Source organism: Calonectris borealis, chromosome 5 (genome assembly GCF_964195595.1).
Source record: "Calonectris borealis chromosome 5, bCalBor7.hap1.2, whole genome shotgun sequence".
NCBI classification, from domain to species: Eukaryota; Metazoa; Chordata; class Aves; order Procellariiformes; family Procellariidae; genus Calonectris; species Calonectris borealis.
Genome location: NC_134316.1, coordinates 16,918,719 through 16,932,056, shown reverse-complemented (window position 1 = coordinate 16,932,056; position 13,338 = coordinate 16,918,719). Strand labels below are relative to the sequence as shown.

The window sequence follows — 13,338 nt, the reverse complement described above, 5'->3', positions numbered from 1 at the left end:
TCGTTCCCATACACCACAGCAGGAACTAAGAGTTGGATACCGTTGATCAGAGGTTATGTGGCCTCTGCAAAAGGACAGTGAGCCACTGGGTTCAGAATTGTACTTTCCTAAATGCAAATACTGCCCAGGTTAGGCAACCAGCAGTGAGGAATGCGTAAGGATGTCTGGGACCCCTTTGAGTCCTGTGCTTATCATTCTCCATCTCACGAAGAGCTACCAGAGTGAATGTGTTGAAGGGAGGTTAACTGAGGTCACACAAGCAATTTTAGCTCTGACATTTGCTATCTTCAGATTGCTTGACTTTGCAACCTTAACGTTCTTTTCAATTCTGAAGAGCATAAATGTACGTACATAAACAAGTAAGTATACAGGCAAATTACAGGCTTTGTTTTCTCCCTTAGGGCAGATTCTGAAGTACCTCAACATGGCTGGATGATAAGTTAGAATCTTTGAAGGCTTCATTTAAAAGAAACAGAAAACAAGGAAAAGCCAGCAGTTTGTATCTGAGATTTCAGCAGTCAAATATGGCAGATATTTTAGAATTTCTGCTCCAAATTCACTTAGAAATAAGTACTGTGCCATATGCTACTGTGACACAAACAGATTTATAAATGTTAGCTTCTGTGTGCATATACAACATGACATGCTTTTAGGAGAAGCATGCCACGGGACAAGGGCTACAGTCCGATCTGTTAAAGAAGCACTGATTTCTACAATTCTCCAGGCCTAAGCAAGCAGAAAAAGTCCCTGGTTTGGTGCCATCTTCAGCACATAAGCAGTGGAAACTACTTTCTTTTTATCTGGAAAGTGTTTGACATGTGATAAAAGTTAGGAAGCACTGTGGAAGATTAGTAAAATGGTAGGTAGGATGGGTTGCTAAAAATATCTTAGTTCCATGTTATAAGAATACGGAAGGTCAAACTTTCAGTGAGGTAATTTTGCAGCACACTTTCATATCCAACAGAGTTACACTTAGTTTCTTAAGTATCACAAGTGAAGTATTTGCAAAATGTTCAGAACCGTGTAAGAGGTTTTTAAACCAGTTGTACGAGTTTTGGCTGGGATAGAGTTAGCCTTCTTCATAGTAGCTAGTATGGGGTTTTGGATTTGTGCTGAAAACAGTGTTGATAACACAGGGATATTTTTGCTATTGCTGAGCAGTGCTTACACAGGGTCAAGGCCTTTTCTGCTTCTAACCCCATGCCACCAGCGAGTAGGCTGGGGGGGCACAAGGAGCTGGGAGGGGACACAGCTGGGACAGCTGATCCCAACTGACCAAAGGGATATTCCATATCGTATGACGTTGTGCTCAGCAATAAAAATTGGGGAGGGAATTTTGCCAGAGGTGTCGTTGCTCAGGGACTGGCTGGGCATCAGTTGGCTGGTGGTGAGCCCTTGAGTTATTTTCCATGACTTGTTTTTCTTGTTTTTGTTTTTCTTTGTTTCCTTCTTTTACTTATTAAACTGTCTTTACCTCAACCCATGAGTTTTCTCACTTTTACCCTTCCGATTCTCTCTCCCATCCCACTGCGGGGGGGAGTGAGTGACACAACAGTCCTTTTTGGCGCCCAACGTGGGGCTCAAAGGGTTTCAGATGACGATAGATTTGACCATCCCGTGTTAGAGGGAACTTACAATCATTACATCTGTTTAGCAGTTGCTGGTCGCAATGTTGCCTTATTTGTTCTCTTGTATCTGATCTGTGCCATGCTCCCTTTTTTGTGCGTACATCAAATTTGAGAGCTTGGTAAAGGCTGGTTTTGGCTTTTGCAGTGTGCTGTGCTGTGCAACACTTGGTTGTGTTTTGCCTGGGAGAACCATGATAAAAGCACTGGCCTTGAGCCTAATCTAATGGGTCTTACATTGCTGCCATCCCTGTACTTCGGGAACCATGTCAGGGAGACAATAAACAACTACACTTTTCTCCTTTTCTCCTCCAAAAGCCAATTTGTGGAAGAAACAAAGAATGACACCTTATCTTGAACATACTTGGATAATCAGAATGCTCCTATTGGTATGTCTCAGGAATCTGTTTCTGGCTTTTCCTAAGGTTAAAAGACTATTTAGGAATATCACACAGGGACAGTGTGGTTATAGGTGGCAAGGTGTGTGGGAGAATATGGGCAGGTATGTAGAACGGTTGTCACCTCTGATGGTCTGTGACTTCACCCCCAAACAAGTGCAGGATCCTGATAAACTGACAGAAAGTTTGAAAAAGGGATGCTCTGCCCCTGGCAGTACCAAAGAGACACAACGTATGGCACTGTGCTGGGGCCTGGCCTCTGCCTACCGAGCACTACTGAACACTGCTCAGCACCCTCAAGGGGAAGAAGGATCTGAAGATTTACAGAAAGACACTAGGGATGAACCAGAGACCCAACCCTCACCTATACCAGTCACCCATATAGTCAAGAAGAAACAATGGAAGCAGAAGTCAACTCATTTAGTAAGGGAGGACGCAGCTTTTCGTAGGAGGGAGCAGGAGGAAGACTCAGAAGAGACAGCCTGTTATGCAGCAGAGCAGTCACAAGAAAAGGAGGGGGAAGAGACTGAAATCATAAACAAGCCAGAAACCAGCTGAGCCCTGTCCCAAGTGAGTTACAATATTTGCAAAAAGATTTCAGCCGTCATGCAGGTGAGCGAATTATTAGCTGTTTGCTCTGATGCTGGGATACCGGGGCTAATAGTCAGGAATTAGAGGGTCAGGAAGCCTGGCAGCTGTTGTCCCTTGCTAGGGACAAGGCCATTGACAAAGGGATTGGAAAGGGGCACTGTCCTCAGCCTCTGGAGGCGGCTCCTGTCGAGCATGAAGGAGAGGTATCCCTTTAAGGAAGATCTTGCAAGTAACCAAGACAAGTGGACCACCATTGACAGAGGTATCCAGTACCTGAGGGAATTAGCCGTGGTGGAGGTGATCTACAGCAACCTGGACAACAACCAGGCATCCAAAGACCCGGATAAAGTCCAGTGCACACGGACCATGTGGCAGAAGTTTGTGCGAAGTGCACCAACATCATACGCTAGCACCCTGGCGATAATGATCTGGACAGACACGGAGGCACCAACTGTGGATGAACTCCAGGAATTTGAAGAGAATCTCGCATCCTCCCTATGGGCCTGTCTCTCAGCTGTGGAGAGACTGTCCCAACAGTTACAGCAACGTCTTCTTCCTTGTCTATACCGACCAGCATCTCGGGTGCTGGGACATTCCTGCACAGGGAAACAAATTTAACAGAAGCCACTTGGCAAGTTAACTCTAGAGGATCTGCCAATCGACCTCGCCCTGCCCAACTGAAACTCCTGTGCACTGTGAAGGAGATAAAGTCCCCGTAGTACACATAAGGAACTGGCTGGGAAAGCCAGTCTGGGTTAATCCTTCCTTGGGAAAGGGCAAACCCATTTGTGGTATTGCTTTTGCTCAAGGACCTGAATGTACTTGGTGGGTAATGCAGAAGGATAGGGAAGTCCAATGTGTACATCAAGGAGATTTAATCTTGGATAAAAATAACCCATGATTTGAGTTGTATGATGTTACTGCTGTACGATGCCATTGTTACATGATGCTGTATGTTGCCACTGCTGTGGCTGCCATATATCAAAGTTATTACAGCAGGAGTTGCTGTAATGAAGAATGAATCTCCTAAGGAAGACACCTTGCACTGTGCAAGCGCAGCAGTGATGCAACCCGAGCTGGCTTCACACCGTCTCTCCTGTCCTGAATGAGCATTACAACAGATGGAGCCCAAAGTCATACACTAAATGAACTCAAAGGACGTTCTGCAGACATTTTAGAGCGGTAGCCCTACGGGAATAATATCTGTGTATATATCGAAGGACAGGAACGGGCAGGTGGCAGGTCAATGAGGATGTATTGGATAGTGTGGGACCTGAGCATGGTATGGAATAAGAGGTGGAGATTCTACTAGTTTCAGCTGGAATAGAGTTAGCTTTCTTCAGAGCAAGAGCTTCTTGTATGGGGCTATGTTTTGGATTTGTGATGAAAACAGTGTTGATAACACACTCATGTTTTAGTTCTTGCTGAGCAGTGCTTACACAGCGTCAAGGCCTTTGCTGCTTCTCACACTGCTCTGCCAGTCAGTAGGCTGGGGGGGCACAAGAAGTTGGGAGGGGACACAGCCAGGACAGCTGACCCAAACTGACCAAAGGGATATTCCATACCATATGACAACATGCTTAGCAATAAAAACGAGGTGGGGGGCAGTTTTACCAGGGATGCTGTTGCTTGGGGGGTGGTTGGGCATCGGTTTGCTGGTGGTGAGCCACTGGGGTTTTTTGGATCACTTGTTTTCCTTGATTTTGTTTTTCTTCGTTTCCTTCTTTTACTTATTAAAATGCCTTTATCTCAACCCACCCTTCCGATTCTCTCCCAGTTTATCCCCATAAATATATTCTGTACTTAAGAGCAATGCTGTACTACTTTTAGAAGAAGAGTTATTGGCAGCTACTAGCCGGATGACTTTTCAGTCAGCGTATCTGACATTAGTGTTCTACATTTATTCAGGAAGGCAGAGAAAAAAAAACAACTTCTCCCAATTTCCAACTTCCACTCAGCCTTGCAATTTGAAATAAACGAATTAAATCGGGCATAGAAAGAATAAAAACTGAAATAAAGACAACATGTTCTGGAACCTGTAGAAGAGGCTACTGACATCAAAAGCTGGTTTATCATGTCAACAATGTATGTTTCCAGCGGCTTTACCAGTGACTTCTCTCAAGTCAAGATTAAACTTATCTTAAACTTCAGCAGTCACCATACATAATTTAAATATTATTTGCATTTTAATAAATAATTTAAAAATGTGATGGCTTACTTTGAGGTATTGATTATAAGAATTTTTCCTACCATGCTTTTTACACTGGTGTTAAAAACATTTTTCAAGTATACACTGGAAATTGACTTCATTCTGCTATTGGTCAACAAATCTCTCGTTACCTCTCAGTTAGGAGGTAAAATTGTATCTGCTGAGAAAATCATTCTAAGGTATCTCCTTGGTGAAAACCTGCAAATAATTCACAACATGGTAGGCTACTAAAGGACGCATCTTTTCAACAAAGAAAGCAGGGGCCACCAACCACATACCTAGCTAATATCAGTTTAACGTTAACTGAAAGTAAGAACCAGGTGTCCTGGGAAGCAAGGTGTCTTCTCCACCTTGCATCAGCACTGCTTTAGAGGGAGAACATTGGCAAGGCAGAGAAGTGGCAGAACCAGATAAAAGACAGAGTACCTGTTTTCTAGCATTCGGGAAAGCTGTGATGTAGATTGGTAAATAACATGAAACCTACAGAAATAAGAGCAGATAGGCAGGCAGTCTCACAAGTGCAGTAACGTGAAGGGAAGCTTGTGGGCCTGCTGGAGAAGGAAGGGGATGATGCTGTCTGGCACAGCATATGAAACAGTGGGTCAGAGTTAGGAAGAGGCAGTCAGGATTTTTCAGCTTTTTATTTTTTTGCCTAAGTTTCCTTTCTGAGCAAACATCACTGCTGAGGGAAAATAAGTCTATCATCTGCTAATTATTAATGATAAGATGCTCTTCTTCCTGTGTTTAGGCCATGGTATAATTCCTAAAGCAGGTAAGCACAGGCTTATAGGCACAGCGATGGAAAAAAATATGGAGAGATATTCTCTCCATCCATAAAAAAGATATTGAAAACTGAGGGAAAGGTACCTTTTGATGAGTCTTTTCCATTTTACTAAGAATGTAATTGTACAGAAGATTTCAAGTGGCTAACACCCAGCAGGACATCAGGAAAACAAATCGGCCACATACTTTCAATAGAAAGGCACCACTAACTAACCACTAAGCATGTACACACAATGCTGTGCATTTCTGTAATGTGACTTTCTGCCGTGAAGAATTCCTGTCATATCTGCACTTGGGCAGAGCAGAGCACATTACTGTTTTCTTCCTGGCAAGCTGTGGCAGCTCTTGCTTTGGCAGTTTCCTGAATGACTGCATTAATTTGATTGACTCCAGATCAATGGTGTCTCTAAATAAGATTAAATTACATGTTCCTTCTGTCTGTGTGTTATAGAAGATTACTCTCAAAAGAATCTCAAAGGAAGCAATTAGCTGATCACTGATGTAATGAATCCTAATTATTTTGTTTGTACAAACAATAAAGCCAGAATCATTTGTTTAGCAAGGAAGTGTAATTACTCTGAGCACTCAATAAAATAAATCAAACAGCGCTACCTAGACCTGTAAATAATGAGCCTTTGACTTCCTATTTATGCTAAGAATGCTCATGGAGCTGGGAGCCAACCTCTGAAAGTAACATTTATCATAGTTATTACTGAGCATTTGCTTGATTATGTCCTTGGGTGTGCTAGGTGCCCTGCAGAAATATCCATCTACATTGCCCTGTCACTGGCACCTGCTAAAAATTCACCGCAGCCAGTGCAATTTCCTGCAACTGTTTTTTGTTAATCAACAAGAAGTCGCTCACATCGCAATCATTAGCCCTTACTGTTCCTAAGGGCACCAGTGGCCAGGGGCATGTCCTCAGCAAAGGATGAATGATCAGAAAAAAAGCACATTAATATACATGGAGCAGGCTCTATTCTGCCCAACATTTGGCTGTCCACGCTAGATATGGAATAAAAATAGAAGGCAATGGAATGAGACTGGCCGCAGCTAGGTCTTCCCCTTCTCCAGGTTGATCTACTGTTGCTGCTGCAAAATATTCACAGTTCAAACAGAAGAGACAAGCAGAGTCACTGCGGACCTCATGTTGCAGAAAGCAGAAATCAGTCAAAAAATACCTGAAATTCTGCCACCTCTGCTGATTTTGTGTGATCGAAAAGCGTGAGGGAGCTGACAAATTAGAGATAACCCAATCCCATTGCATGCAAACGCACTGGATGTTGCATGGACAGTGATGCAGCCCCCAACCATGTGTATTTTCTGCAGATATTAACTCCTGAGATCAGCCTCCTGAGATCTCAGGGTAGTTGGTTTCCTTCACCACGGTTTTGAAAGGATATTCAAAACATACAAAAATATTTTGTCTAATCTTTCTTTCATTTCTAGCCACACTTTAGGTGTTAAATCTGAATTTAAAATAAACTGCAAAGCCACGAATTCTGCAATTAGTTTGCTTTTCCTTTTCTCTCGACCTGAACAGCGATGCACCCAAAAGGGATCAACATTATTTTCCGATTCTCTTAAATGATGCTCAACAATCTTATGGCCACACAGGCTCACATCCTGATAAAGGCCTTAGCCTGAATGAAAAAGACACCTCTGCTTACAGCACTTCTACAATGGATTCTCATTTTAGTGACACTGTTTAAATCCAGGATGAATGCCCTGAAGTCAGCAAAATCACACTGAAGTGAGCAAGGTGTAAGTTACTGCAACATTTGTACTGGCTGGAGGGAGACTGCAAACCCCTTGTTGGTGCAATGGGAGCCATTTCCTTCATGCTTATGAGGAATTTCAGTTCCGCGTTCCTTCCCACCCCGAGCTGTTTCTCTTTGTTTGTGTTCAGTAGCTATTAAAAACTCATAGAATGCTTTTTTTGTGATCTTGCTGTAGGCCTAATTGACAAATGTTTGCTGCCTGCCATTATGTTATTGCAGTACCCTTGAAAATTAACTGAAGACTTTAGTCTCCTTCAGAGAAGTTAAGGAGGAATAAATACCACCCACCCTGAGGCAGGTGGGACAGACGAATTAAAAAATTATATCTAATTGTGCAGTGGAGATGTGCTTATGCCTACAGCTTTTTTTGTTTGTTTGTTTGTTTTCCCCTACAAACAACTTGACGCAACCAAATCATATGAAAGCTGAGAATTCCTTGATTGGTCTTCTGGACTATCCCTTTAGGCCTCTTCTAGGGAAAAGCAGCACTACTAAATATTTGGCTGCCTCTACACCAAGTATTACAATGTCACATTGTTTTTCCAGCCTGAAAAATTCTAGTGACCTTATTGTATGACCAACAGTACCGAATAATTAATGCTGAGCCAGACAGGCAAGAACAGAAACTCTTTGGGGGTTTTCAGGAAGGCTGAACTGTGGCCAAAACTATTCAGGGGATGTATGAAAACTACCTTAAATTGGTAAGTATTTCACTGGGAAAAAATATTGGAGATGCTACTCCACATTTGAGTACCAGAGGAATATCTCATCTGAATGAGGACGTCTTGATTTCTGGCCATACTAGAAGTGCACTGTACTGTACCCTGTAAATTGGTCTCTTCTGAAAAGATTTTGCAACAGGAGAAATCAAGGGTTTGATTTAGCTTAAGATAATTATGTGATTATGTTCCTGCAACACGTTATTCATCCAATCTACTTTGTGTTGGGCAAATAAAGCCTTATTCTATTCCTTCTGAAAACAAAGGGAAAGTGAGATGACAGTACAAAGTAGAAGCTAACACTGCCTGTAAACAAAGCAAATTGTGACAGAGAGAAAAGACTCAGTTCAACACTGCTCAGGTAAACAGAAAAACTCGCTGACTTATGAAAATGGGATCAGAAATGCATGTTGGGTTTAATAAGCAACTGGCAGCATTTTGTTTTCTTTAAGCTTCCCCTTATCATCTCTGTTCTGCTTCTGTTTCTTATGTCATCACTTCTAAAAGAAAATCCTTCACAGAAGGAATTCTGCTGCTTAGAACAAGGATTTAGTCTAATAACATTAGACAAACCTCTTGACTTTCTCTGTTTTTCTGCATTAGAAAAAAGGTGGGCTGAATGATCCAAAGCAATTTTTTCAGAAGTGTCTAAAGAATTAGAAGTCCCATTTTCAAAATTATTTTAGGCACTTGGCCCCTAAAACCTTTAGAGAGAGATTTGGGCTCTTCCTTAGTCTCTTTTGAAAAATGAATTAAGTTCATATAGCATGTAGATGTATAAAAACTGAATTCCCCTACTCTCCCAGGAGATGGATATTTAGCTTCTAGAGATACAGTAAGCATAGCTCAAGAGTAAAAACTCTGTAATATTTTTCCTTTTAAAATCTGGAGAAAATTAACTTCTTTTTTAAGAGAGGCTCTTAATAATGAAATTAATCTCAAGAATCTTTAGAAAACTTTAATTTAAAATAATTATCTGCAAAATGTCTGATCAAACATTTTTTAGCTTAATGTCATACCTTTCTGAATCTGTCTGTTTCTTCTGAAGATCCAGGACTCTGTTTAAAAGGAAAAAAAAAGAAAAAGAAAAAAGAAGCATGAACTTAAGATCCCAGTGGAGCTTATAAATGAATATTCACCTCACATGGGATGTTTCTTTCAAATTCACTATCACCTGGATAGATTGAACCAGCAGGAAGATTTTTTTAATGAGCTTTTTAACACACGTTAGGCAGAAAGCTGAAATGTTTTCAGGTTCTTGTCCATTTGCATCAGATGAACAGTTCTTCCAGCAATAGCTTTGACTTTACTGACACCTATTGACTATATTTATGCTTACACAAGGTTTTGGTCAACAAAGCGTAACTCACTACAATCAATGGCAAAAAATTCTTAGAAATATGCTCTTTATTAATAGAGGTCATGCTTACCTTCCATGCACTTTAAAGGATTTGTATTCTAAGTAAGCTTTGGATTTGAAGACAAGGTTTCCCAAAGCAGAAAATTTTCAGGTGCCTCAAATTTTAGGGGTTCGAGTTCAGATACCTTCCAAAGCACTTGCATACAGAAAGTACCAAACGCACACCTGTTAAGTCTAATCCTCTGATTATGGTATCTTGAAGTTGAACACATAATGTAAGTAGTTAAGCTAGAAAAATCCTAATTAATAATTACGTACATTTACACTAATAACATGGGAATATCTTTAGCGTGCCCTGGAATATCTTATATATGGGGATGAATTCTGCCATTCTTAGCATGTCTTATATATAACAACTCGATAACTTCTTCAATCATTTGGTTCTTGCATTAAAATACCTCCTCTTTATTTCATTCCTAATCCTTAGCCCGTAAAGGCAGTTTCAAAAAGGACTAGGTCCTTCTGTGCACAGTTACTTTCTGAGTTCAGCCAGTGGCTATTCTGATCACTCTGTGTCATAGCAGGAGACACAAATAATGAACAGTGAATATATTCTTACTGCAGGAACGGTTAAAAAAATAATTCAATGGAGAATGTTGTGTGGAGAAAGGGCAAAAAGCTAGAAATCCATGGGCCCGGAACTAGGTGTATATCCAAAATACTCTCACACACAAAACTCTCACAGTCCCCAGCTGCGTGCATATTTGACAGCAGCCAATTGCCGTTCTGTTTTGAACCTTCTATTTTGAGAAATATTCTGAGCATTGCTTACAAAGGGAAAAAGCGCACAACTCTTGTTTTAATACAAGAATATTTGTGCTCATATTTATAAATACATGGCTATGTTTGCTCTGTCTTTGATGGCATTTACTAAGGGTTTTAATTAAGCAGACACACACACGTACTGTTGAATTATGACTAGCAATGACTAGCAACCTAAGAGAGCAATGGCAGAGATCAGCAACTGTGAATTGAGTGCTGTCACCCACCGATGAACTCATGGACTCTTTCAATTTAGATTTGTAGAGCATCCATCGGTAACGCAGGTCCTCCAGATCTTCAGAGTTTCCAATGACAGGATGAAGATGAAGAAGGTCCTCAAAGAGACACTGACCATCAGGCACATGAGACTGCAGCTCCTGCAGACAAAGACAAGGTCAGCAGCAACTCAGAATTCAAGAAGGCCCTACTTTTTAAACCTAGCATTTGAAAGAACAGTGGTACTAAATCTAAAGTACTGGGTACTCTGGAATAGCGCATTTATTTTTGTTATCGCTTTTTTGGCCTGAAATGATATAAAAGGGTCCACTCATCTGCAGGACTCCTGTAGCCTTGGATATTTCTGTTTGTTTAATTTTTTAGAGCATCCATTGTCATTGCATCTGGCTAAATTCAACAGAAAGAGAAAGAGTGAGGCCAAATACCAGACACTGATTTTAATCAGCTTCTTTTAACGAACACCTTTGCCATACCACGCTGGAAATGTCCAGTCCAACAGCTAGATGCCAGGCTGCCTCCTTCCCTCCTACCACTCCAGCTCTGGCAGACCTTTCTTAGTAGAAGGAGTGAAATACTTGTCCTAAATTCCTGAGCTTCATCTACTCTAGAGTCTCCTAAAGCATAGAGTGTAGTGTTTGAGGGTTTTTTTTGTTTTGGGTTTTTTTTTGTTTGTTTTTGGGGGGGCGGTGTTGGTTGGTTGGGGGGAGGGATTGTTTGGGGGGGGGTGTGTTTGGTTTTTTTGGTTTTGTTTTTAATTCTGAAAGAATTTTGCACTTATTGCAATCTTTGTCTCCATCTTCGTCCCCTAAAAACTAACCTCCAGTTTGCTCTGGCGTGCCTTATCTTCCTCTGTAGAAGATGAAGTTGCAGCAAGAATTTTGGTCAGTTTGATGTTTTCTCCTTGTAACCACTCTTCAAAGTCGCGTAGGAGCTTCAAGTGGCTGCTCGTGTTTTGCCCTTCTCCTATCCTCTCCTAGGTTACAGAACAAGAGGAACAAAAAAGCCCTTACTGTTATGTCAGATGTTTCCTCTGAAGGCCTGACTGCAAGATCTTAACCTCCAACTTTGTAACCCATAATATCAGATGAAGCCAATAAAATTGTTCTAGTGAAGCTGATATGAAGGCAGATGATACAGAGTCCCCCTCTCACCTGCTTATGGTTGGGATCCACATCTAAAAGATGGAAGGCAGGTCCAGACATCCATCTGCTGTCCACAAATGCTATTTTCTTCTTCTTATCAGCCACTGATTTATTTAACTGCCACTTTTTGAGAAGACTTGAAAACACAAAACCGGAGACATCAGTCAGTGAAACATCTAATGATGAGACATCCACATTTTGTCCGGGGCTATGTGGGACACCTCTGGTGAAATAGCACTATTATTATTATACTGTTATTACTATTAATAGCACTATTACTATTAAAGTTATTTTCAACATCTTTTTAACAAAATAAGATCAAGACAGGACTGTCTCAAAGCAGCACCAGTCCTCGAGTTCTAACATTTCCAAGTGTTTTGTTTTCTTCTATTCAGGGGAGTGAGGGACCAAAAAAAAAATACTACCTTGACAATATACCTTCCAGTCTGGTAACAGCAGGCAGTACAATCAAGCCTTTCTCAATTTAGTCATTCCATTTTTATGCCTATTCTGACACTATGTATGAATATACTCACACATGTAGCACAGTATTAAATTTTAATACAGACTAGCAAATATGAGCAGCTGTTTGACACTGCACAGTGAGGGCAAAATAAATTAAGTCCACGTTTGCCAGCTAAGAGAGGATTTTAGCTCTATTTATACTCTTGCAGGTTTGTAAAAGGCACAAATCCCAGTTGCAGATATAGTCTCCTTGGAGATATCTCCAGATCAGACAGCGAGGAGAACAGGAAGGTGAGGCAGAACAGCGGAAGTCACCCAGTCTATGTCCTATTTCCTCTGATACAGACTGGCAGTACAAGGGTGAGCCAGGTCCTAAGGAGACACTGCCTACTCCAAGTGTGAGGTAAAGGCAGCTTCATAGACCACTCTGGTCCTCAAATTCTCTAAAATGGTTTTCTTGAAAGTAATGATTTCCAGTTTACAAACAACTAAATAAAATCTCATCTTGCTCCTAGCATTGTGACATAGCTGTTCACTTTCACAGCACAGAGCATAAAGCATCAAGTGTGTCTGGTCATATAGCAGTAAAGAGCATCCCCTTGAAGGGACATGAGGAAGTTGTACATGAACACTTACCCAGTTGCCATCTCCTTCAGTGATTTCCATGACTCCTTCAGCTGATCCAGCTCTGCCTGGACATGGGCAGTCTCCTCCGGGGAAGAATTCTCCATGACCAGCTGGCCATGAGCTTCCACAAGGTGCAGCTGGATCTCCTTATCTGGAAACTCAGCTAGCCATCTCTGAAACATACAGCCCTTACAGTTACTTCTAGGTATCCTGGGTAAAGCAGAGGCTATGTCAGACTGAAGGCCATGTTCAGTCCAGGACTATGCTGGTTCTGTTGGCACTAGCTAGAACTTACCTAGCAGGAAAAAAGATATGCTGTGGATTCTTGCAAACAGCCAACATAGATCAAAGAGCTGATGGCAAAACTCAAAGGGCGCAAGCTGTCAATGCACCCCCTTCTGTAGCCTTCCCATGAGATATCTTGGTATCCCGTATGAAGGCAAAAGCTGCCAGCTGAAGTAACCTGCCAGAGTGAATCTAGCATGCAAAATACTGCTACACAAGGAAAAGCTAGCAGCAGTGGAACAGCTCAGTTCAACACAGTATAAGGTTAGCAAACAGGTTAATAATGTTCAATGT

At 41.5% G+C, this 13,338-nt stretch overlaps 1 protein-coding gene across 9 annotated transcripts in view; it reads right to left on the bottom strand.

Moving 5' to 3' along the window:
• SYNE3 (spectrin repeat containing nuclear envelope family member 3) overlaps nucleotides 1–13,338 on the bottom strand; it is a 72,717-nt gene that overhangs the window by 21,045 nt on the left and 38,334 nt on the right. For 6 of the 9 annotated variants that reach the window (XM_075151163.1, XM_075151167.1, XM_075151165.1 and 3 more), the window contains 6 exons: nucleotides 12,769–12,932; nucleotides 11,677–11,803; nucleotides 11,343–11,498; nucleotides 10,516–10,665; nucleotides 9,126–9,164; nucleotides 2,889–3,210 (listed from right to left, as the gene is read on the bottom strand). In XM_075151163.1, the coding sequence (XP_075007264.1) occupies nucleotides 2,917–3,210; nucleotides 9,126–9,164; nucleotides 10,516–10,665; nucleotides 11,343–11,498; nucleotides 11,677–11,803; nucleotides 12,769–12,932 (930 nt within the window). In that variant the 3' untranslated portion in view covers nucleotides 2,889–2,916. Of the gene's footprint in view, nucleotides 1–2,884; nucleotides 3,211–9,125; nucleotides 9,165–10,515; nucleotides 10,666–11,342; nucleotides 11,499–11,676; nucleotides 11,804–12,768; nucleotides 12,933–13,338 lie in introns of those variants that run through there. The other 3 variants (XM_075151170.1, XM_075151166.1, XM_075151171.1) reach the window with 2 other exon arrangements.